At 46.7% G+C, this 26,844-nt stretch overlaps 1 protein-coding gene across 1 annotated transcript in view; it reads left to right on the top strand.

The window, feature by feature from the left end:
• Positions 1–26,844, top strand: part of LOC124716855 (ras-related protein Rab-32-like) — a 355,100-nt gene that overhangs the window by 257,094 nt on the left and 71,162 nt on the right. Inside the window, exon 2 of the mRNA XM_047243407.1 lies at positions 350–382. Coding sequence (XP_047099363.1) covers positions 350–382 — 33 coding nt within the window. The remainder of the gene's footprint in view (positions 1–349; positions 383–26,844) is intronic.

Below are 26,844 nucleotides of genomic sequence, written 5' to 3'. Positions count from 1 at the left end.
TCAGTTCCTATATTCTGACCGCCTTGGATCTACTCTTCTGCCGCGCGGGGTTAGCCGAGCGGTCTGAGGCGCTGCAGTCATGGACTGTGCGGCTGGTCCCGGCGGAGGTTCGAGTCCTCCCTCGGGCTTGGGTGTGTGTGTGTTTGCCCTCAGGATAATTTAGGTTAAGTAGTGTGTAAGCTTAGGGACGGATGACCTTAGCAGCTAAGTCCCATAAGATTTCACACACATCTGAACATTTTTTTCTCCTCTTCTTGTAGAAGTTAATAAACACAAGGGGAGGGAGGGGGGATGGAAATGTCCCAATACCTCACAGCACCGTCTAATATCCGCTTCTCTTTTGTTGCAGGGAAAACGGCGATTGTTCGCAGGTACACGGAAGGTAAGTAAGGCGAGTGTCTGATTTTTTTTACGCACTTCTTTTGTTGGAAAGAAGTTCTACCGTTTATTTTTGCTTTTCCCCACACACTTTTTCAGCACTTCCTGGCCTTTCTTCAGTGGCTTTTACTATTCTCTTCTGATTGTCATCACATCAAAACATCTGGTGCGCGTTATACGAATTTCGGCCTAAAGCTATTTACATGTACACACAGGAGTGAAACATCCAAATTGTCAACAACACTTTTAGATCGCGCTCAACTCTTTGATTTTACCAGGTGCTCAGTTTTTTACCGAACTGTTCAGTATTTCAGCCTCGTGTTCGGTACCAATGTATGAGTGATTCGGTTATTTTTAGAACTCCATTTATGTTACTGACATGTTTGATATGCAACATCAAGGCAACAAATATCTGGTGCAATTACAGTCAAGCTTCTACGTCCACGAACTCGTTTTCGTGGAAAACGTTTCTGAACTGAGCCAAAACATACAAGGCCATCAAAAGAATAATGGCGGTTCCATGCAGTAATGCCCGCGTGTAGGCAGACATCAGTCACATGAACATTTATGGTCTGACACTAGAAACAAATTGAGTGTCGATACGGTAAAAGCAGAATTATGTATTCGTTGTTATTTGTAGTTCGCGACATTCAACAACTATTGGTACCCAACAACTGAAGGTTACAAAAATTTGTTAAAAGCTGTAACTAGCAATACAATAGCAATTTTTAATGTTCACGAAGTGTTTCATTGTGTTCACCCTCAACTCAGCAAATCCTTTCGCCCGGCAATATTTGGTAATTTTGTCAATTTAATTTGGCAACCCCAAGCTGCCTAATTATCGTCCCTTGGTACATGTAAGTAGCTTTAAGTCGAAAGAGCTACAATAACACGTCAGCTGACGAGATAAGCCATGTGATGATGTGAGAAAATAAAAACAATACGTGTTTAACCGTTGAAAATAGAAAAACGAAGGAAATAAATGTTGCAACACGTCTGAAGCAACAGGAAGCAAAACTTCAGCATCACAAACTGTAGCATGCCTAAGAAAGGCAATTTTCGGTCTGAAATCGACTACAAACAGAAAATATTACGTTGTTTGCAATTGATAAGCTGCAGAATGTATCGCAGTTGTAAAAACACCAGCACAATAGAACTCAAGAGCGTCATGTGACGTTATTTATCTTTCTTTTCACTAGTGCTTATACCGTTTAGAAGGGGGTCCGCTGTTTTAAGGATATGGGAAATTTTATTTTATTTCTTGATTATGTAACTTCGTTAACATTTGGAACTTAGATGTAGACACCCTCGGAAGAGCGAGGCGTCTTAAGTCACCCAGTAAAGGCTAGTCTTTCAAATAGCTCCGTTTTTGGGTCTCACTTACACTTGCTCGCTCGATGAAAGATCCACACTTAGATTGGAAAGTTCCACAGGTCACACCAATACACAAAACGGGAAATAGAAGTAATTCTCCAAACTACAGACACACATCAAGTCGATTTGCATTAAAATTTGGGAACATATAGTTTGTTCAAAAAATACGAGATGCCTCGAAGTAACCTATCTACTGAGTCGTAGCCAGGACAGGTTCAGAAACTGTCGTCTATGTGAAACAGATCTCTCTCTCTGTTCACAAGACGTAGTAAGAGGTATCGACAGAGGATCTGGATTTCCAGAAAAATTTTGGTGCCATTCCTCACAAGCGGCTTCTAAACAGAATGAAAGCGTATGGAATATTTTTTCACTGTTAGCTGTGCGGCTGAATTTGTGATTTCTTGTCAGAAAAGTCGCTATTTGTAGTAATTGACGAAAAGTCATTTACTGAAACAGAAGTGCCGTCCGGCGCTTTGAAGGAAAAGTTTTAGATCATGTGCTGTTCGTATCCACATAAACGATTTAGGAGACAATTTGAGCAGCCTCTTAGATTGTTCGCAAATGTTATCGTTTATTGTCTAGTAAAGTGTTCATATACCAACACGTTATTAAACGACGAATTACACAACATACATGCTTCATGTGAAAAGTCGTAATTGACCCTGGACAATGAAAAGTGCGAGTCCGTCCACAAGAGAACTAAAATTCCGTTAAATATCGGTTACACGATAAATGCCACAAATTTAAAAGCTTGGAGATTGAAGTAAGTCGTGAAAAACTTAATTTGGAACTATCGCGTAGAAAACGATGTGGCAGGGCGAACCTAAAAATGCGTTTTTCGCTGAACACTTAGAAGATGCAACAACCTAACAAAGAAGTGGTTCCCAACGAGGCGGGCAAAATGAAATTTTCTGAGGGGTACAAACAAAACGGTTCGATTGTGCTTCGGTTACGAAGCTAAATTATTTTTAAATCATTGTTTCGTAAGACTGTAATACTGATTACATAAGGTACCAGAAATTAAATTTTTAGTACTACCATTAACACGTGATGCAGTGTGGTGAAGGTTACAGCTTATGAAACGAATGAATGATCATCATCTTCACATACTTCGCCCCCTAACCACCTCCTTCGCATCTTACATCTATGACAGTAAAGTTGGGACTGGTGCATCAGATTGCTTATATACACGATGTGATCAAAAGTACCCAGACGCCCCCAAAACATGTTTTTCATACAGGGTGTTTCAAAAATGACCAGTATATTTGAAACGGCAATAAAAACTAAACGAGCAGCGATAGAAATACACCGTTTGTTGCAATATGCTTGGGACAACAGTACATTTTCAGGCGGACAAACTTTCGAAATTACAGTAGTTACAATTTTCAACAACAGATGGCGCTGCAAGTGATGTGAAAGATATAGAAGACAACGCAGTCTGTGGGTGCGCCATTCTGTACGTCGTCTTTCTGCTGTAAGCGTGTGCTGTTCACAACGTGCAAGTGTGCTGTAGACAACATGGTTTATTCCTTAGAACAGAAAATTTTTCTGGTGTTGGAATTCCACCGCCTGGAACACAGTGTTGTTGCAACAAGACGAAGTTTTCAACGGAGGTTTAATGTAACCAAAGGACCAAAAAGCGATACAATAAAGGATCTGTTTGAAAAATTGCAACGGACTGGGAACGTGACGGATGAACGTGCTGGAAAGGTAGGGCGACCGCGTACGGCAACCGCAGAGGGCAACGCGCAGCTAGTGCAGCAGGTGATCCAACAGCGGCCTCGGATTTCCGTTCGCCGTGTTGCAGCTGCGGTCCAAATGACGCCAACGTCCACGTATCGTCTCATGCGCCAGAGTTTACACCTCTATCCATACAAAATTCAAACGCGGCAACCCCTCAGCGCCGCTACCATTGCTGCACGAGAGACATTCGCTAACGATATAGTGCACAGGATTGATGACGGCGATATGCATGTGGGCAGCATTTGGTTCACTGATGAAGCTTATTTTTACCTGGACGGCTTCGTCAATAAACAGAACTGGCGCATATGAGGAACCGAAAAGCCCCATGTTACAGTCCCATCGTCCCTGCATCCTCAAAAAGTACTGGTCTGGGCCGCCATTTCTTCCAAAGGAATCATTGGCCCATTTTTCAGATCCGAAACGATTACTGCATCACGCTATCTGGACATTCTTCGTGAATTTGTGGCGGTACAAACTGCCTTAGACGACACTGCGAACACCTCGTGGTTTATGCAAGATGGTGCCCGGCCACATCGCACGGCCGACGTCTTTAATTTCCTGAATGAATATTTCGATGATCGTGTGATTGCTTTGGGCTATCCGAAACATACAGGAGGCGGCGTGGATTGGCCTCCCTATTCGCCAGACATGAACCCCTGTGACTTCTTTCTGTGGGGACACTTGAAAGACCAGGTGTACCGCCAGAATTCAGGAACAATTGAACACCTGAAGCAGTACATCTCATCTGCATGTGAAGCCATTCCGCCAGACACGTTGTCAAAGGTTTCGGGTAATTTCATTCAGAGACTACGCCATATTATTGCTACGCATGGTGGATATGAGGAAAATATCGTACTATAGAGTTTCCCAGACCGCAGCGCCATCTGTTGTTGAAAATTGTAACTACTGTAATTTCGAAAGTTTGTCTGCCTGAAAATGTACTGTTGTCCCAAGCATATTGCAACAAACGGTGTATTTCTATCGCTGCTCGTTTAGTTTTTATTGCCGTTTCAAATATACCGGTCATTTTTGAAACACCCTGTATTAGGTGCATTGTGCTGCCACCTACTGCCAGCTACGCCATATCAGCGACCTCAGTAGTCATTAAACATCGTGAGAAAACAGAATGTGAATCTCCGCGGAACTCACGGACTTCGAACGTGGTCAGGTGATTGGGTGTCTCATGTCACACGTCTGCATGCGAGATTTCGACACTCCTAAACATCCCTAGGTCCACTGTTTCCGATGTGATAGTGAAGTGGAAACGTGAAGGGACACGTACAGCACAAAAGCGTACAGGCCGACCTCATCTGTTGACTGACAGAGACCGCCGGCAGTTGAATAGGGTCGTAATGTGTAATAGGCAGACATCTATCCAGACCATCACACAGGAATTCCAAACTGCATCAGGATCAATTGCAAGTATTATGACAGTTAGGCGGGAGGTGAGAAAACTTGGATTTCATGGTCGAGCGGCTGCTCATAAGCCACACATCACGCCGGTATATGCCAAACGACGCCTCGCATGCTGTAAGGAGCGTAAACATCAGACGATTGAAAAGTGTAAAACGTTGTGTGGAGTGACGAATCACTGTACACAATATGGCAATCCGATGGCAGATGTGGATATGGTGAATGCGTGGTGAATGTCACCTGCCAGCGTGTGCAGTGCCAACAGTAAAATTCGGAGGCGGTGGTGTAGTGGTGTGGTCGTGTTTTTCATCCAGGGGGGGGGGGGGGGGCGGCGGCGGCTTGCACCCCTTGTTGGTTTGCGTGGCACTATCAGAGCACAGGCCTACACTGATGTTTTAAGCACCATCTTGCTTCCCACTGTCGAACAATTTGGGGAGGGCGAGCTTCTGTGAAGGTTGGAAGGTAGGAGACGAGGTACTGGCGGAAGTAAAACTGTGAGGACAGGGCATGTCCATACACATCTACAGTCTGGAATCTCATTGACTGGAGTAGAATTGTCTTGAGTGATGTCCCATTTTGGAATTGAGCCCCGATGACAACCGATGCCGCGTTATTGACTTGCCCAGTTTGTGAGGCTTTTTCTCGTGAAATAAAATATAGAATTCTTCTGAAATGGTAATCATTTGTTTGTCTGTACATGCACATGACAGCTAGAGGTTTCCGTGCCATTCAGGTAATTCCTTCATGGTGTTTTTTCTTCTTTTTTCTTATAGTGTATTATATGAATGTGTACGGCCAGGAACAGCCGTACAGTTAGTGTGTATGCGGTGTAGCAGTGTGGGCTGAGGCGGGGCCTGGGAGCCACAGTGGTAAGCGGATAGGACGAGGCTATGTAGGTGGGATTTGGTGGGGTTAGGCTAGCGTGGAGCGGGTGTCGGCTTTCCGTTCCGCCACGCGCCTGCGTCCAGTGTATGCCGTGCCGTGTACTGGAGTCCCTCCCTCCCTCCCTCTACTGCTCTATGCCCTCACCACACGGCCTGTTAGGACACGAGTAGCAAGACGGAAGTCTTGCCATGCTAACAGCCGTCAATACCAGATGTGATTAGTAGAGGACTCAGAAAGCAAATAAAAGTGTCATCAATGAAAATCTTCATAGCCAGCTCCAAGCATTCACCGCGGGACACAGAGATATTGACCATCTTTGGACGGAATTTAAAGGTATTGTCCACCACGTGCTAGAGAAGTCTGTGCCTAACAAACACAAAGGGGAGGGAAAGGCTCCACCTTGGTACAACAAACATATTAGGAAGTTGCTGAGAAAGCAGAGAATTTTGCACAGTCGTTTTAAACATAGTCACTGCCCCGCTGACAAACAGAAATTATGCGAAATGAAAGCAGCTGTCAAAATGTCAATGAGAGATTCTTTTAACGAATTTGAAAGCAATATTTTATCTGCAGATTATGAAAATAACCCCAAAAACTTTTGGTCGTAAGTACAATCTACGAACGCTACAAACAAATCAATACCTTCTCTTGCTGACAGTACGAGTAATGTAACTGATGATAAACATAAGGTCGAAATTCTAAACCAAGCTTTCAAAAACTCCATTACGGTAGAGGACTTCAGCACCATTCCCCCTTTCAACTATCGAACAAACCAAAGGATGGCTGACATAGGGTTTAGTGTATCTGGGATTGTAAAACAGTTAAGATCGTTAGACGCCAGGAAGGCATCTGGCCCAGACGGTATCCCCGTAAGATTATATGTTGACTATGCTACAAATATAGCACCATTCTTATCCACCATCTATTAGAGATCATTGGAACAGCAGAAAGTTCCACGGGACTGTAAGAAGGCCCAGGTCATGGCAATCTATAAAAAGGGTAGAAAATCGGATGCACATAATTACCGGACATTTTCACTGACATCGATTTGTTGTAAAATCATGGAACATATTTTGTGTTCAGACATAATGACCTTTCTAGACTCTGAGAAGCTCATCTGCAGAAACCAGCACGGTTTTAGGAAACAGCGGTCATGCGAGACACAGCTGGCCCTCTTTCTGCATGATACACAACAGGTTCTAGATACCGGCTCCCAGGTTGATGTCATATTTCTAGACTTTCGAAAGGCGTTCGACTCAGTTCCGCACAGTCGCTTGCTACAGTCGAGCGCTTACGGTCTATCCGATGACATATGCGATTGGATAGAAAGTTTTCTAACAGACAGGAAGCAGTATGTCGTCCTGAGCGGGGTGACTTCATCAGAGACAAGCGTAAGTTCAATTGTGCCCCAGGGCAGTGTAATAGGTCCGCAGCTTTTTACGATTTACATAAACGATCTGGTTGATGGTATTGACAGCGGCCTTAGACTGTTTGCTGATGATGATGCTGTGGTCTACAGGAAAGTAACATCACTCGAAAGTTGTGAACAAATCAGTGAGGATTTGCAGAAAATAAATGCGTGGTGTAATGACTGGCAGTTATCTCTCAATTTTATTAAGTGTAACCTACTGCGTATAACAAGGTGAAAATCCCCATTAATGTACGAGTACAAAATAAATGCCCAGTCTTTGGAAGCGGTAACATCCGTTAATTATTTTGGTGTGACTATTCGAAATGATCCCAAATGGAATGATCAGATTACACAAATAACGGGCAAGGCGAACTCTAGACTGCGCTTTATTGATAGAATCCTGAAGCGATGCAGTCCTTCAACAAAGGAAATAGCTTACAATACGTTACTTCGTCCAGTCTTAGAGTATTGTTCGTCTGCATGGGACCCTTACCAGTTGGGTCTGATTCAAGAAATTGAGAAGGTCCAAAGAAGAGCAGCAAGATTCGTGACTGGTACATTTAGCCATCACGGGAGCGTTACAATTCTCATAGAAAGTTTGAAGTGGGACAACTTGCAGATAGACTGCGCTTTAAACGGAAGGGGCTGCTCACTAAATTCCGAAATCCGATCTTCGCCGAGGATGTAGAGCGTATATTATTACCACCAACTTTCAAATCGAGCAATGATCATCATTCAAAGATAAGGGAAATTAGAGCTCGTACTGAGACGTTCAGACCGATGTTTTTCCCTGCGCGATCCGCGAGTGGAACAGGGGGGAATATGACTTTGGGGCGAATCTTGCCATCCGCCACACACCGCTTGGTGGCTAACGGAGTATATACACTACTGGCCATTAAAATTGCTTCACCACGAAGATGACGTGCTACAGACGCGAAATTTAACCGACTGGAAGAAGATGCTGTGACATACAAATGATTAGATTTTCAGAGCATTCATACTAGGTTGGCGCCGGTGGCGACACCTACAAAGTGCTGACAAGAGGAAAGTCTCCAACCGATTTCTCATACACAAAAAGCAGTTGACCAGCGTTGCCTGGTGAAACGTTGTTGTGATGCCTCGTGTGAGGAGGAGAAATGCGCACCATCATGTTTCCGACTTTGATAAAGGTCGGATTGTAGCCTATCGCGATTGCGGTTTATCGTATCGCGACATAGCTACTCGCGTTGGTCGAGATCCAATGACTGTTAGCAGAATATGGGACCGGTGGGTTCAGGAGGGTAATACGGAAAGCCGTGCTGGATCCCAACGGCCTGATATCACTAGTAGTCGAGATGACAGGCATCTTATCCGCATAGCTGTAACGGATCGTGCAGCCACGTCTCGATCACTGAGTCAACAGATGGGGACGTTTGCAAGACAACAACCATCTGCCCGAACAGTTCGACGACGTTTGCAGCAGCATGGACTATCAGTTCGGAGACCACGGCTGCGGTTACCTCCGACGCTGCATCACAGACAGGAGCGCCTGGATGGTGTACTCAACGACGAACCTGGGTGTACCAATGGCAAAACGTCATTTTTTCGGATGAATCCAGGTTCTGTTTACAGCATCATGATGGTCGCATCCGTGTTTGGCGACATCACGGTGAACGCACATTGGAAGCGTGTATTCGTCATCGCCATACTGGCGTATCACCCGGCGTGATGGTATGGGGTGCCATTGGTTACGCGTCTCGGTCACCTCTTGTTCACATTGACGGCACTCTGTACAGTGGACGTTACATTTCAGATGTGTTACGGCCCGTGGCTCTACCCTTCATTCGATCCCTGCGAAACCCTACATTTCAGCAGGATGATGCACGACCACATGTTGCAGGTCCTGTACAGGCCTTTCTGCATACAGAAAATGTTCGACTGCTGCCCTGGCCAGCACATTTTCCAGATCTCTCACCAACTGAAAACGCCTGGTCAATGGTGGTAGTGCAACTGGCTGCTCACAATATGCCAGTCACTACTCTTGATGAACTGTGGTACCGTGTTGAAGCTGCATGGGCAGCTGTACCTGTCTGTACACGCCATCCAAACTCTGTTTGATTCAATGCCCAGGCGTATCAAGGCCAGAGGTGGTTGTTCTGGGTAGTGATTTCTCAGAATCTGTGGACCCAAATTGAGTGAAAATGTAATCACATGTCAGTTCTAGTACAATATATTTGTCCAATGAATACCCGTTTATCATCTGCATTTCTTCTTGGTGCAGCAATCTTAATGGTTGGTAATATATGTAGATGTAGACAGAACTTCGGAAGATTTGCGAGCAAATAAAGCAGAAGCGGTTGGTGACATTGCTTAGGAGTTTCTGACGTCAATGGCGAAAGTGCTAACAGGGCGACTGCTCAAGTTGCTGTGTAGAATCTACACTGTCCAGTCGCATTAATGTGACAAACTGTCAGAAAACTGAGTAACCATCTTTTGCACCGCGAGACGTGCGGGAAGGGTGTCAGAGGTCCTGGAAGGTACCAGCAGGGACGTGGGGCCATGCCGACTCCAGTGCCACGGCCAGCTGTCCAGCTTTCTCGGTTGAGGATCCGTGGCCGTAACAGCCCAATTGAGGTGGTCCCACAGATTCTAGATTACGTTTAAACCCGAGGAGGCTCGTGGCCATGGCAGTGCGGTAAGATCGTCTTGGTGCTCTTCGAACCATGCACGTGCGTTAAGCCGCCGGCACACGGACCGTGCGTCCGAGCGTTGAGCGTGCTAAGTTTCTGACGTCGTAGCGTGGAATAGCACGTTCGGGAGTCTCTCCGAACGTGCAGAGCAATATCTGGCGTGTCAGATATTCTGAGCGTGCGTCTGAGCGTTGACCAATGAGGTGGAACACCGCCACTTACGCCACACGCACGCCGACTCCCTTCAGTACAGAGTTGTGAGGCGCCATATTGGCATTCATTTCAAGTCTATCTGTATATATGCCGTTTCTGAGCATCATCAAATTGAGAATCACTGTTGTTAACTGTGTGATTCGTTCCAATAAAATAATGAGAAACATCATATTCGTGGCAAAAGAATTATTGTAACTTGCGTATAATGAGAGTAGCGACACACTGAAGATCCACCCAAAACGCATTGTTCTTGGTACAATTTGTTGTAATTAAATTTCATTTAGTGACACATCTACGATTAAGGTTTTCAGAAAGGCGTAACAAACTATGATTAGATGGAAGGGATGAGGACGTCGTTTAGCCTAATGAGTAGCGTCTCTGTCCTGTATGAAGTTGTTTGTGGGGGGCGGTGGTTCGCGTCATGACACTTCCAAATTTTTTTTACCAACATTCGCGTTTTTATTATGTTTTGATACTTTATTATTAGTTTAATATAAGTATGTACTATAATAGTTGGCGTTATGGAAATATAAGTTCACCTTTTTTGAGGGATGACTTTGTTCGATTGGCTTAATCTACAGTACAGCTTGCGCTGCTTGTACAAAAATATTTTGCTCCTTTTTCCTTTTATGCTTCGTAATTCACGTGTTGCAAAGATTCTGCTACTGGGTAGGAACAGTGATCAAGTAAGACTGACCTTGGGGTTTTACTAAAATATGCGAATGATGAATTAATGTTTATCTCATGCGGAGAAGTATTCCAAATTTGTACCGCGCTGTTTGTAATGGAACTTTAAGTCTGTGTCCGTCCATATTGATTGGACATGGTACTTTCCTTTTCGTGGACGATGGAGGTAATGTGCGTTTCAATAGACGTAACGTGGGAATTTTACGCGCGCCTATTGAGTAAACAGTGTCATTTACGAAGTAGAAACATCTCGCAACTGCCGCTTGAGTGCGTTGCGATCGCGTGTACCACGTTGGGGGCCTCGTACCGTATGTGCAAGTCGCATCGTTGCTGAGCGTTCAGCAGCACGTTGAACTTGGCACGCTCAACGTTAATGTTCGACAGCACGGCCCGTGTGCCGACGGCTTTACAAGCTGCGTGAAACGTTACATTGCCCTTCTGGTAGATGCCATTGTGCCAAGGGAATACAAGTTGCGTGTAGGGGTGGACATGCTCCCCAAGAATAGATGCATGCTTTTGTTGATTCGTTGTACCTTCCAGAAGGACGAGATAACCTAGGGAATGATCGGTCTGGACCCTTCAGACGATTGTTGTAGAGCGTTCGCTTTCAGACATTTCATACAATACACGCGAACAGTCATCTGTCCAATGAAGCATAAAACGTCATCCATCTGTAAATTACATCTGTCACCACTCAGTGGACGTACATTTGTGGTCGATGATGAGCAGCAGTCAGCAACGGGGCATGAACCAGACGCTTGCTACAGAAGCCCAAACGCAGTAAAGTTCTCTGAACTGTCGTTCAGGACACACAGTTGATAGCCCCTCGTTTTATCTGGGCTGTCAGATGCTCAGGAGTTGCCCGTCCATTCACCCGTACACATCTCGGCAGCGGTCGTTCACCCTTGTCATCTGTGGGCCGTGATGCACCACAGTTACCTTTAAATGCTTCCACTCTCGGACCGAAAGCCAATGATCACGCGCTTTTGAACGTCAGATAAATCGCTCTAATTCCGCATTACGACGACGACTGCACTGTTTTCTGCGTTTTTTCCTAAGGATGGGGCCCCTGCACGCACACCGACGTGGTGACCAAACCAAAAGTTCTACTGTCACCTCCGTATACCATGTTAGTTTTAGAATCAGGAGTCACAGGATGCGGGCTGTGATGTTGTCCATGCGTCTGGGCAGGATTACTCATTGATATGGTCCATCAGGAGACAGAAAGTTGACGAAAGCCATCAAAGGGTAGCGGTTTGTAAGGGCGGAGGGGAAAAAAGTGTCAAGGCAAACGCCAAGGGAAAAAAAAACCTCTGAGAGAGTAGGACGGGTAGTAAAGGCAGTAGCGGCTTGCTAGCTGCGACAGTGCATGCACGGTGAGGTTATGTTAGTGCGAGGTATCGTGTATCGTTCTAGGGACAGCTGCACCTGCTGCGTCCCTGTAACAGTCCGAGGTCGTCATACATTAGTGTGCGATCGGCCGTAGATCAGCGATTACCTGTTTTTCGGCGGGTCGAGCATCTGGGGTTGCAGGTGGTAGCTGTGTTGCAGGGGCTCGCCAGTACTTTTGTATTAGCGTGCTATGGACCATAGATGTTTAGTTCCTTGCTAATAGTGTCTTTGGTCTATTATGTTTCCATCTGTGGTTGCGGTCGTAGTTCCCCAGACAAAGAATAAAGTGGTTACGCGAGTGTCTCGTGTTTCTGTACAGTCGTGTGGAGAGTTTTTGGAATATCTGCAAGAGGGTATCTAGCCGATATTCCTGGCGAAGATCCGCGGTGCGTGTGTAGCGCGGAGCGTTGCTTGCGATTCTGAGTACTTTGTTCTGTATGAGCTGCAGACGGCGCAGGCGTGTGGGCGCAGCGTATCCCCAGACGGGAGCTGCGTACGTCATCAGGGGTCTGATAAGTGTGGTGTACATGGACCTGGACACCCTCCTATTCAGTGTGCTACGCCTGTCACGCATAGGATAGAGTTGTTTGAGCCTCGCGTTTGCTTTGTTGGTCACGTGTTGAATGTGGTCCCCCCAGAGTAGTTTCCGGTCCAGCCAGACACCGAGCTATCTGACCTTCTCACGGAAACGTACTGGGCATGCATTTAGTGTTACAGGGTTGCAGTGTTGGTGTTTGCGCAGTAGTTTCGGTCTGCGTGTGAACAGAACGGCTTCGCACTTGTCGGCGTTCGCTCTAACACGCCATTTCACCAACCAAGGCTCTGCCGCTCTCAGTTCAGTCTGTAGTCGTGCGCTGCTGTTAGACGGTTTCCAATCTTGCGCAAGGATGGCTGTGTCATCCGCGTAGATGGCTAACGTCGTGTTTTGTGTTGCTGCGAAGTCGTTAATGTACGGATTGAACAAGATGAGTCCTAGGATGCTTCCGTGGGGTACTCCAGCTTGGATACCATGTCTTGTTGATTCTTTGCCCTGCACGTCGGTGTTGAAACTCCTGTCCGTGAGATATGTTTTCTGCGTCTTCCGACTCACTTTATATACCTTCCATTGTTGGTGCTGCCACCTGTCGTCTGTGAGTGGTTACTGCACGTACACTACTGGCCACCAAAACTGCTACACCACGAAGATGACGTGCTACAGACGCGAAATTTAACCGACAGGAAGAAGATGCTGTGATATGCAAATGATTAGCTTTTCAGAGCATTCACACAAGTAACGCGCCGGTGGCGACACCTACAACGTGCTGACATGAGGAAAGTTTCCAACCGATTTCTCATACACAAACAGCAGTTGACCGGCGTTGCCTGGTGAAACGTTGTTGTGATGCCTCGTGTAGGGAGGAGAAATGCGTACCATCACGTTTCCGACTTTGATAAAGGTCAGATTGTAGCCTATCGCGATTGCGGTTTATCGTATCGCGACATTGCTGCTCGCGTTGGTCGAGATCCAATGACTGTTAGCAGAATATGGAATCGGTGGATTCAGGAGGGTAATACGAAACGCCGTGCTGGATCCCAACCGCCTCGTATCACTAGCAATCGATATGACAGCCATCTTATCCGCATGGCTGTAATGGATCGTGCAGCCACGTCTCGATCACTGAGTCAACAGATGGGGACGTTTGGAAGACAACAACCATCTGCACGAACAGTTCGGCGACGTTTGCAGCAGCGTGGACCATCAGCTCTGAGACCGTAGCTGCGGTTACCCTTGGCGCTACATCACAGACACGAGCGCCTGCGATGGTGTACTCGACGACGAACCTGGGTGCACGAATGGCAAAACGTCATTTTTTCTTATGAATCCAGGTTCTGTTTACAGCTTCATGATGGTCGCATCCGTGTTTGGCGACATCACGATGAACACACATCGGAAGCGTGTATTCGTCAGCCCCATACTGGCGTATCATCCGGCGTGATGGTATGGGGTGCCATTGGTTACACGTCTCGGTCACCTCTTGTTCGCATTGACGGCACTTTGAACAGTGGACGTTACATTTCAGATATGTTACGACCCGTGACTCTACCCTTCATTCGATCCCTGCGAAACCTTACATGTCAGCAGGATAATACACGACCGCATGTTGCAGGTCCTGTACGGGCCTTCCTGGATACAGAAAATGTTCGACTGCTGCCCTGGTCAGCACATTCTCCAGATCTCTCACCAATTGAAAACGTCTGGTCAACGGTGGCCGAGCAACTGGCTCGTCACAATACGCTAATCACTACTCTTGAACTGTGGTATGGTGTTGAAGCTGCATGGGCAGCTGTACCTGTACACGCCATCCAAGCTATGTTTCACTCAATGCCCAGGCGTATCAAGACCGTTATTACGGCCAGAGGTGGTTGTTCTGGGTACTGATGTCTCAGGATCAATGCACCCAAATTGAGTGAAAATGTAATCACATGTCAGTTCTAGTACAATATATTTGTCCAATGAATACCCGTTTATCATCTGCATTTCCTCTTGGTGTATCAATTTTAATGGCCAGTAGTGTAGATGTCTGACATGGGCGGCGATCTCATTAATGTGACTCGACTATGTACCGGTCTGGCGATGTACCACAGACTTCTAGGGGAAAAACATTATCCACAAATCTCGAAGAGAGCGAGCGCAGCTAAGTGTGAGAACTGTCGATCTACCGCACGATCAGTTTAATAGCTCGAGGATGCAAATTGCTGCCGAGAACGATGTACAGAAGAGTGGAAGACAAAACTGATTATGTGTTAGATCACGATCAGGTTGAGTCTAACGTTGTGATTGATAATAGAAGCACCAGCAGCAGCGAGTACTGTTTGTATAAAGCGTTTTTGTACTTATTTGCTGCGCTTAGCTTTTAAATAGTTTTTCTGGGAAAACCTAGCGTAGTTTTCGCGTCTCGTATTTCAGTGAGTGTTTCTTGATTATCAGAGTAGCTCATCAGAAGATTATCTTGGGAATTTGTCACCGTATAGAGTAGGGTAAACATAGTCATGTGTAGGGACTGTGGTTGTTGTGAGCGGACGCAAGGAGAATTGGCCACTCTTCGGGGGCAGGTGGAGGCTTTGTCTGTTAGGCTCATCGAGCTCGAGGCGCAGGCGTCGGCTCGTAGTGGCGTTGGGGCAACTGTGGTGAGACCTATGCCTACTTCGGTGGCCTTGGAATCACATGGAACCCCTGATGTCGCTGCGTCTTCCGGCAGTGAGCATCTTACCGGTCAGCCATCACTCCAGGGTGAATGGCGGACAGTGGTGGGCTCGCGCGTGCCTGGCCGAAAGGCGAAGGTGGGATCTGGCCGCGTGGCAGCTGCCTTACCCCTTTCCAACGGGTACGGGGTGCTTCCTAGTGGTGATGACATCGTTTCCGAGCCACCACAGGATGCCTCGCCTGTTGGGCCAGTGGCCGATTCTCCGGCAAGGTCCCGACAGTCACAGAGGGCGGGCCTATTAGTTATAGGGAGCTCCAACGTTAGGCGGGTTATGGAGCCCCTCAGGAAAATAGCGGGTAGGTCGGGGAAGAATGCCAGTGTGCACTCGGTGTGCTTGCCGGGGGGTCTCGTCCGTAATGTGGAGGAGGCCCTTCCGGCAGCTATTGAACGCACTGGGTGTGACCGGCTGCAGATAGTAGCACATGTCGGAACGAATGACGCCTGCCGCTTGGGTTCTGAGGCCATCCTTGGTTCCTTCCGGCGGCTGGCTGATTTGGTGAAGACAACCAGCATCGCACGCGGAGTGCAAGCTGAGCTTAATATCTGCAGCATAGTGCCCAGAGTCGATCGCGGTCCTCTGGTTTGGAGCCGTGTGGAGGGTCTAAACCAGAGGCTCAGACGACTCTGCGACTATAATGGTTGCAAATTCACCGACCTCCGTTATTGGGTGGAGAACTGTAGGGCCCCCCTAGACAGGTCAGGCGTGCACTACACACCGGAAGCAGCTACTAGGGTAGCAGAGTACGTGTGGCGTGCACACGGGGGTTTTTTAGGTTAGAGGGACCCCCCCTTGGGCGAAACGATAAAATACCTGACGGCTTACCAGAGAGGACATTATCATCGTTGATAAAGAACGTCCGTCCTCAGAGACCAAAAACAGGAAAAGTTAACGTAATATTGGTAAACTGCAGGAGTATCCAGGGCAAGGTTCCTGAATTAGTATCTCTTATTGAAGGAAATAGTGCGCATATTAGTATTAGGAACGGAAAGTTGGTTAAAACCGGAAGTGAACAGTAACGAAATCCTAGACACAGAATGGAATATATACCGCAAGGATAGGATAAACGCCAATGGTGGAGGAGTATTTATAGCAGTAAAGAATTCAATAATATCCAGTGAAGTTATTAGCGAATGCGAATGTGAAATAATCTGGGTTAAGTTAAGTATCAAAGGTGGGTCAGATATGATAGTCGGATGCTTCTATAGACCACCTGCATCAGCAACCGTAGTAGTTGAGCGCCTCAGAGAGAACCTGCAGAACGTCGTGAAGAAGTTTCGTGATCATACTATTGTAATAGGGGGAGACTTCAATCTACCAGGTATAGAATGGGATAGTCACACAATCAGAACTGGAGCCAGGGACAGAGACTCTTGTGACATTATCCTGACTGCCTTGTCCGAGAATTACTTCGAGCAGATAGTTAGAGAACCAACTCGTGAAGCTAACGTTTTAGACCTCATAGCAACAAATAGACCGGAACTTTTCGACTCCGTGAATGTAGAAGAGGGTATCAGTGATCATAAGTCAGTGGTTGCATCAATGACTACAAGTGTAATAAGAAATGCCAAGAAAGGAAGGAAAATATATTTGCTTAACAAGAGTGATAGGGCACAAATCGCAGAATATCTGAGTGACCACCATCAAACGTTCATTTCTGAGGAAGAGGATGTGGAACAAAAATGGAAAAAATTCAGAAACATCGTCCAGTACGCCTTAGATAAGTTCGTACCGACTAAGGTCCAAAGCGAGGGGAAAGATCCACCGTGGTATAACAATCATGTACGAAAGGTACTACGGAAACAAAGAAAGCTTCATCATAGGTTTAAGAGTAGTCGAATCATAGCTGATAAGGAAAAGCTGAACGAAGCGAAAAAGAGCGTAAAGAGAGCAATGAGAGAAGCATTCAACGAATTCGAACATAAAACATTGGCAAACAATCTAAACAAGAACCCTAAAAAGTTTTGGTCATATGTAAAATCGGTAAGCGGATCTAAATCCCCTATTCAGTCACTCGTTGACCACGATGGCACCGAAACAGAGGACGACCGAAGAAAGGCAGAAATACTGAATTCAGTGTTCCGAAACTGTTTCACTGCGGAAAATCGTAACACGGTCCCTGACTTCAGCCGTCGCACGGACGCCAAAATGGAAAATATTGAAATAAACGATATCGGAATTGAAAAACAACTGCTATCACTTAGTAGCGGAAAAGCATCCGGACCAGACGAGATACCCTTAAGATTCTACAGTGATTATGCTAAAGAACTTGCCCCCTTTCTATCAGCAATTTATCGTAGATCGCTGGAAGAACGTAAAGTACCTAGCAACTGGAAGAAAGCGCAGGTCGTTCCCATTTTCAAGAAGGGTCATAAATCAGATGCGAATAATTATAGGCCTATTTCGCTTACGTCAATCTGTTGTAGAATAATGGAACATGTTTTGTGTTCTCGTATTATGACGTTCTTAGATAATACAAATCTCCTTCATCATAACCAACATGGATTCCGCAAACAGAGATCATGTGAAACTCAGCTCGCCCTATTTGCCCAAGAAATTCACAGTGCCGTAGACACTAGCGAGCAGATTGATGCCGTATTCCTGGACTTCAGGAAGGCATTTGATACGGTTCCGCACTTACGTTTAGTGAAAAAAATACGAGCTTACGGAATATCGGACCAGGTTTGTGATTGGATTCAGGATTTCCTAGAAGAAAGAACACAACATGTCATTCTTAACGGTTCAAAATCTGCAGATGTAGAGGTAATTTCGGGAGTACCGCAAGGAAGCGTGATAGGACCTTTATTGTTTACAATATACATAAATGACTTAGTTGACAACATCGGTAGCTCCGTGAGGCTATTTGCAGATGACACGGTTGTCTACAAGAAAGTAGCAACATCAGAAGACTCGTACGTACTCCAGGAAGACCTGCAGAGGATTAATGCATGGTGCGACAGCTGGCAGCTTTCCCTAAACGTAGATAAATGTAATATAATGCGCATACATAGGGGCAGAAATCCATTCCAGTACGATTATGCCATAGGTGGTAAATCATTGGAAGCGGTAACGACCGTAAAATACTTAGGAGTTACTATCCGGAGCGATCTGAAGTGGAATGATCACATAAAACAAATAGTGGGAAAAGCAGGCGCCAGGTTGAGATTCATAGGAAGAATTCTAAGAAAATGTGACTCATCGACGAAAGAAGTAGCTTACAAAACGCTTGTTCGTCCGATTCTTGAGTATTGCTCATCAGTATGGGACCCTTACCAGGTTGGATTAATAGAAGAGATAGACATGATCCAGCGAAAAGCAGCGCGATTCGTCATGGGGACATTTAGTCAGCGCGAGAGCGTTACGGAGATGCTGAACAAGCTCCAGTGGCGGACACTTCAAGAAAGGCGTTACGCAATACGGAGAGGTTTATTATCGAAATTACGAGAGAGCACATTCCGGGAAGAGATGGGCAACATATTACTACCGCCCACATATATCTCGCGTAATGATCACAACGAAAAGATCCGAGAAATTAGAGCAAATACGGAGACTTACAAGCAGTCGTTCTTCCCACGCACAATTCGTGAATGGAACAGGGAAGGGGGGATCAGATAGTGGTACAATAAGTACCCTCCGCCACACACCGTAAGGTGGCTCGCGGAGTATAGATGTAGATGTAGATGTAGAAGAAAAACCAAGACACAGTCATGGGATTTGTTGACCTGGAAGAAGCGTTCGACAAAGAAAAGTGGTGCAAGATGTTCGAAATTCCGAAAAAATAACAGTAAACTACAGTGAAAGACGGGTGATATAAAACACGTAGAACAGCCAAGAGGGAAGAGAAAGAACGGAAAACCAGATACGAAGTGTTCGGAGTAAAGAGTTAGAGATGCAGTATTTCAGCTCTATCTTTCAATGACGGAACTATAACAATGTAATGAATAATTTAATGGTTATAAAGAAACGCCTCGATTGCAAATAGAAACCTGCTGTTGACCTAGGTTTCGGCGCGCATGACCACGCCTTCTTCGGAACACACTAAAACTACAAACTGCCTAAAGAGGCACGGTCCAACATTAATACAGAACGCCCAAAAGGGCAGTTTGTAGGTTTAGGTGTTCCGAAGAAGGCGTGGTATCCGCGCCGAAACCTAGGTCAACATCCGGGTTCTATTTGCAATCGAGGCGGATTCTTTATAACCATTAAATTATTCACGATTGCTGACGCGCTGCAATGATAAAAGTTCTCAACTATAACAATGGTTCATGAGTAGGATGAAAATTCAGGATGAAACAATGTCGTTAGATAAGATTCGTGGACGACATTCTTATCCCCACAGAAAGTTAAGAAGTCCAGTACATGTAGAATGGAAACGAAAGAAAGGCGAAAGTAATGAGGCCTCACAGAAATAAGAATAGCGATAAACTTATCAAAACTGGGGACTAAGGCGTACACTAAGTGAAGGAATTCTGCTACATTGCAAGCAGAATAACGGTGACGAACGGAGCAAGGAAGGCTTAGAAAGCAGAGGAACGCAGCCAAAGTAGGTAAGTCAGCTGGTTATCAAACACCAGCCTTAGTCTGAGGTAGAAATTTCTGAGGAAGTACATTTGGAGCACAGGATGATATGGTAGTGAATCATGGGCTGTGGCAAAACAAAGTCGAGGCATTTGAGATAAATTGTTTTCGTAAAACGGGACCACAGTCATAACGTATTTCTCTAAAGTCAGTACCGCCATTAGACAGTTGTTGTTTTTTTACCGTGTTACACTTATTCAATCATGATGTCCGCTACAGAGTGCCATTATCAAGTGTTTTAAGTGTTATACAGTGCCTAAGATGGCATACTGTCGTATTTAAAATACACTATTAGACACGCTGTGTAAGAGTAAATATTTCTGGCAGAGCCTACTGCTTTGTTTCATCACTGAGTATGTGGCGTTTGTCATCGGCCCTTCTCTCTCTCTCTCTCTCTCTCTCTCTCTCCCCCCTCTCTCTCTCTCCCCCTCTCTCCACACTAACTGGTGGCCAGAACCACTTGCCACAGTGAAGAGGTATTCATCGGAGAACATCACTCTGGACCACTGTCTCTGACAACAACCAACAAGCTCCCAACATCTACGAGCTCTTCCTCGATTATGACGTGGCTGAAGTGAGACGGATTCCGAGCACAGACACAAGCCTGATTTAACAGTCGCGAAATGGCACAGACGTGTGTACTGGTAACGGTTGCGAGGTCTACAGCGATCTATCTGGGAGTGAGATGTCTGTTCCTATACGCCACTAGGGCCACATATCGATCCTCTGGCGGTGTGGTGGTCCGTCTATGACCACCGTCATGCTATCGTATAACATTTCCAACTTTAGTGGCCTTTTTATCGAGAGATAACACTTTCGAACCACCAATTATTGCGGCCAAAGCAGTGACACTTTGGCCGGCTTCGAGCCGTTGATCGGCTCGTCCATGACCGTAGGCACTCTAATGATGTCTTCTAGACATTCTGCCTTAGCACACGGGATGCCGCCCTAACCGGCCCGACAACCAACTTCATCAAACACTGTACTGCACGACCTCCCAAATGCTTACACAGCGTTCGTGCACAGGCTTCGCTGCAATTAACACTTTCCGCCCTCTGTATTTCCTGTTACCATTACTGGTCTGGGTTTCCGGAGCAATTGTCGCTTGTTCCATGGCAACTAGCAGTTCTTCCTTAGCAGTTGTCGAGCAGTGTAATCGAGGTCGCAGGTTGCAAGCGCCTACTGTGAGATGAAGAGTTTGGCACTGGAGAGGAATTCGTGGCGAGACGCATTGAATCAGTCAGAAGACTGAAGACTCAGAGGGTTCGGGTGGATTCCAAGAGGAGCAGTTCCTTCTCGTCACCATTTTCTTTACCGGGAGCGAGAGCATCCCTGAGACGATCATCGAACTCGAGTGGCACGCGCTACAGGAAAGGCCTTATCGATCGCGGAGATGCTTACAGATAAAAACCAGGTAGCACACGTTTCAAGATACCTGACAACATATTACTTCCTCCTACACTCTCTGATAATCCGAAGTCGTTATGACCACGTGTTTAATAACGCGTCAATCAACCTTTGGAACACAATGGTGTGGATTCCAGAAGTCCTTGTCATATGTCCATGTACATGTCACGCAATTCTCGCAAATTGTGCATCGGTGGTAAGTGGGTGCGACCGCAATAGCTCACTTGAACACTGAGATGACGAGAGTCACGAGATATATCGCAATGTGGTGTCGGACCTCCTATTACCAGCGTAGTGCAGCATCCCGACGTGGCATGGACTCGACAAGTCGTCATAAGTCCCCTGCAGAGATATTGAGCCGTGCAGCCTCTATAGTTACCCGTAATTGCGAAAGTGTTGCCGCCGGCCGGGATGGCCGAGAGGTTCTAGGCGCTACAGTCTGGAACCGCGCTACGGTCGCAGGTTCGAAACCTGCCTCGGGCATGGATGTGTGTGATGTCCTTAGGTTGGTTAGGTTTAAGTAGTTCTAAGTTCTGCGGGACTGATGACCTCAGATGTTAAGTCCCATAGTGCTCAGAGCCATTTGAACTGCAGACAAAGCATCTCTTGCACTGACTTACGCACTGTGTGTGAAGAAGGGAAAGAAAACAAGACGCTGGTCCAGGCGATGGCTGAAACAGAAATAAATATACCCATAAAAATCTACTAAAGAAAATAAATCTCTCACAACATGATTATACTGCACCAACTTCACCTAATTGGACATTCACACTTTTGATAACTCAAGAAACAAAAGGATTTAAAACATTAACTGCCCATGGGCATTGATTTATACTAATGGGGAGAGTTGAAAATTTGTGCCAGGCCAGGATTCGAACCCGGGTCTCCTGCTTCCTGGGCAGACGTGCTGACCACTACGCCATCTGGACACAGTACTTACTACAGCTGTACAGATTACACTGGAGCGTCTCCCATGAAACTCAAATTCTACTGATATAGTGACCCTGCGTATATAGTCTGTTCTTCCGGACATGTCCAGGGAAAAAAGTTTTAGCTTGATTAGGAGTTCAAATTAACCAGACTATACTCATTCAGTATTTGATAATGAGATTACTTAGTGACTTCCAACAAACTTGAAACATAATTTCAAAGATTAACCAAACTTTTCTCGTTTATGTACTTTACGTCAAATATTTAACACACTAATTCGTTTGTAAAGAAATGAGACGTTTGAAGTTGTTTCATACACAGGAGTCCCTTTCTTCAAAGAACTGGCGTGGGGTTACTGTTTCCCCATATGTGAGGATGGCTGGAGGTGAATGTGGTGATGTCCTTGTCCTGTGATTGCAAGCTGCCAAAATCCTAGTAATATATTCTAAATAATACAATCTTTTAAACGTGGGTGCTTCTCGGCAACCATATCTAAGTTTCGACATAGGATGGACATCGATGCGAGTGCAGTGCCTACCTCTGCTTTTCTTCATATGGGCGCTACCTCGGACATTGAACGTCCACATTCTGATACAGAACATCACCTCCAAAAGCAGCGGTCGGCCCGAAAACGGAAGAACAGAAATCAAACGCCATCCGACGACACAATCCTTCATGTGGCATCACAGGCAGTGGAGCGGACACAAGACAGTGACCTCCCTTCGAGCACCCTGACGACAGGAGTGGCTGCTCCTGATGTCCCATCTGAGAAACAATCCCACCCAACAATAATGGATCCCATGGAGGGAGAGTCCCCGGACCCCACTACAGAAGCGTCACCACAACTCATCCTCGATGAATGCTACAGTTGCTTGCCATCTGTTCCAGTCTCCTGGGCTGATGATGTCAACGATGGAGCAGATCGAGATGGTGGACCTCCCATCAGGCAGTGCCTCTTGGAGGTGCCTGATCCACCTTCCACCCAGTGATTGCGGCCACAGTGACTGTGCCAGATGTTACACGTCAGCCGGACATCTCTTCCGGACCATCTGTGCCAATGATGGAAGCAGCCAACAACACTACCGCATCGCGACAATGAATCTGGCCACCATTCGGGCTTCCCACAAACTGGCAATGTTCCGAGATACCATTTATGCCGCTGATGTTGACATTGTCCTCTTCCAAGAAGTGATCGTTGCTGATTTCTATGCCCCCACTGACTACACAGCACACGTCTCCCATGCTTCTGACAATGGTAGTGAAGTCGCCATCCTCTTTCATTCTAGACCCCCTGCTGAAGATGTAGTGTACCTTGCTAATGCTAGAGGTATGGCACTCACGCTGTTTGGCATCCTCAATGTATATGCGCCGTCCGGCTCCAGTCGACGTCGTGATCGACACACCTTCTTTGCTGACGAGGTAACGCCACTTTTTGAGGGTCCTCTGGATGAAATGGTTCTCAGTGGCGTTTTCAACTTCACACAAAGGCCCGATGACCAACTTCCATGTCATTCCCTGTGTGCAGCCCTCTCTGTCACCATCAACAGACTTCAGCTTGTTGATTCATGGAAGGTACATGGCATCCATGCAGGTTTCACATACTATATTACACATTCATCCAGTCGCCTCGATCTTATCTACCTCACACGTTCACTCGACATACCGAAGTATGGCCTCTGGCTTTCTCCGATCACGACACCTACATCTGCGATGTCGTCTTCGCCCGCCAACAGGTGAGGCACAGCTGTGGCCTGTGGAAGTTAAACATTTACTACCTGACTGGCCCCGACTGCTGACGGATCATTTAGGATGCATAGGCCCTCTGGCGTCGACATCGCTCTGTATACACATCCACCATATCCTGGTGGCTATCCTGTACGAAACCAGATCTACACAGGGCACTGATGGAATATGGCAATGACTTCAAAGCTTGGCAAGCGAGCACCATGGACTTTTATTACATGGTGCTTTGTGACTGCACTTCGATGGCATTCTCTCCTGTCCATCAGATGATAGTGCATCTTGCTAAAGTGCAGATCACATCACTCATGCGATGACGCTTGGAAGGGGCCATTGTCAGATCTTGTACCCGTGACCATATGCCTCCTGAAACGCCATTGATGTACCACCTCTTCACAGAACGCAGACGTCATCGTGGAGATCTCATCCACGATCTCATCGATGCGGAAGGACGACGATATACTGCGCAATGCGCCATTCGTCATGCTTTCTATTCTCATTTCCACTGGCTGTACGCTGCCGTCAGACATCCCCTGACCCTAATTGAGGAGGTAGCAGCCAGCACTGACTGCCAACGCCATGCCAGAGGACTTCAGGAACAAGTGACCTCCAATGAAGTCCTAGATGCTATCAGGGTGGAAGCTGCCAACAAGCCCCTGGACCTGACGGCCTCTCCCTCGAATTTTACAAGTGTTTTGGCTATCTTTTGATTCCTACTTGGACGTCCATCTGTCACGAACTAATGTCACCCACAACGATCCCACCCACCCACCTTCCTTGATGGAGCCATCATCCTGGTCCCTAAGCCACGTGGGCGATCACGGATCTGTGATTACCAGCCCATCACTTTGCTCAACAGTGACATGAAAATTTTTACCTATTTGTTTGCCTCAGTGTTCAAGAAGTCAGCAAGATACATCACCTCCCATGATCAGATTTCTCTGGGCGTGGACAACAACATTCATATGGCCTTTTGCCGTTACAGGGACATGATGGCGGTCGCAACATTTACCTGGTGCATTAGCATCGCTTGACTTCAGTCAGGCATTCGACCGTGTCGACCATACCTTTCTGAAATCGGTCCTCCAACACACGTGTTTTCTGGGTCGTATAGTGACAGTGGTAATACGGCTCTTGAGCGGCGCGACTTCCAGAATACTCTGTAATGATCGCCTCATCGCGCCTGTAGCAATTGAGCGCTCTGTCCGACAGGGTTGCCCACTTTCCATGATACAGTGTGTTTTGGTATTAGAGCCACTACTCCAGGGGCTTCGCCAACGCCTGGTGGGCCTGACATTGCGTGGGCATCGCTTCTGTAGTACAGCCTGTGCTGACGATCTAGTCCTCTACCTCCGCTATGAAGACGATGCCCTCGCGCCTCTGACTTGGGTGGCGACATACGGGGAAGCATCGGGAAGTTCTCATAACATTTCCAAATCGAAGCTTCTGCTCATTGGTGAGGGTCTGCCTGACTGATATGTCGCACCTCTAAGTGTGGCCACCAGCACCCGCTGTTTGGGCACTGACTTCATGAATGACCTCCATCGTTCAGCAGCAACCAACAGTAGATGTCTCCTTCGAACGATCAGGGCTGGCCTTGTGAACCACTGGCTTAGATCCCTCGACATTGTACAGCGTGCGCAATACGTGAATGTTTACCATGCCTCACGCATCCCCCCCATGTGGCCCAAGTGTACCCGAACCCAATTACCCTACCACATCGTATGTTGATGGCGATGGGATCCTTTGTCTGTACTGGGATGTTATTTAAAGTTGAATATTCCTCCCTTTCCCTCCCACGGGAGCGTAGTGGAATGGGCTTATTCCATGTTCCAGACAGAGTTACGGCACTTTTTGTTGGCTCCCAACTGAAAGTCTGGCGTCACTGCCCAACGAGACTGACTGGACTGCTTTCGCATGAATGGAGACTGGCTCCATGTCAGCCCCAGTCATGTTATCAGACATTTCACCCCCCTTTTATCACTTTCGCCACTTCTTTCTTGAATTGACATCCTGCACTCCTTCCCCCTTTCACGTATACTCCGGACAAAGACTGTACACGACACATTACAAACGTGTCGAACCCCCAACCCCATCGGACACAAGTTTTCCCAGATCATATGGCATCGTGTGTGGAAAGTGGTGCATGCTCGTTGACACCAGCGTCCAGTCCACCTGGTATATGTCCGCCCCCGGTAGCTGAGTGGTCAGCGCGACAGACTGTCAGTCCTAAGGGCCCGGGTTCAATTCTCGGCTGGGTCGGAGAATTTCTCCGCTCAGGGACTGGGTGTTGTGTTGTCCTAATCATCATCATTTCATCCCCATCGACGCGCAAGTCGCCGGAGTGGCGTCAAATCGAAAGACTTGCACCCGACTGGAGGCCCTCGTCACACGACATTAATTAAAACCTGGTATATCACCGTCAATAGCAAACAGGTCAACCAGTTTAGTTTGCACCGAATCCGCCTCGCTGTGTTCACTGTGGTGTGGACGACACAGACGCTCATCGATTCTCGTGTGGTCCGCCGCCTGACGTCTGGAGGCTTGGCTTTCCTTACCCGACAGACACCTGCTCAGATCACTTTCCTGACGCTTTTATTCCCGGATGTGGTTCATTACCCCGCAACAAAAAGTATCGCTGTGAATTGGATACGCGGTCGCACGGTCCGCTACCTTTTTGGCCCCGGCGAGAAATTTGAACTAGGTTATTGGACACACCTTAACTATCGACACTGTGCACTTGTTCGCAACCACAGATATAAGCAGTTCATTTCCAGTTTT

The sequence above is a fragment of the Schistocerca piceifrons genome, chromosome 9 (genome assembly GCF_021461385.2).
Source record: "Schistocerca piceifrons isolate TAMUIC-IGC-003096 chromosome 9, iqSchPice1.1, whole genome shotgun sequence".
Taxonomy (NCBI): Eukaryota; Metazoa; Arthropoda; class Insecta; order Orthoptera; family Acrididae; genus Schistocerca; species Schistocerca piceifrons.
Note: the sequence above shows the minus strand (reverse complement) of the source record. Positions and strands in the feature narration are given on the sequence as shown.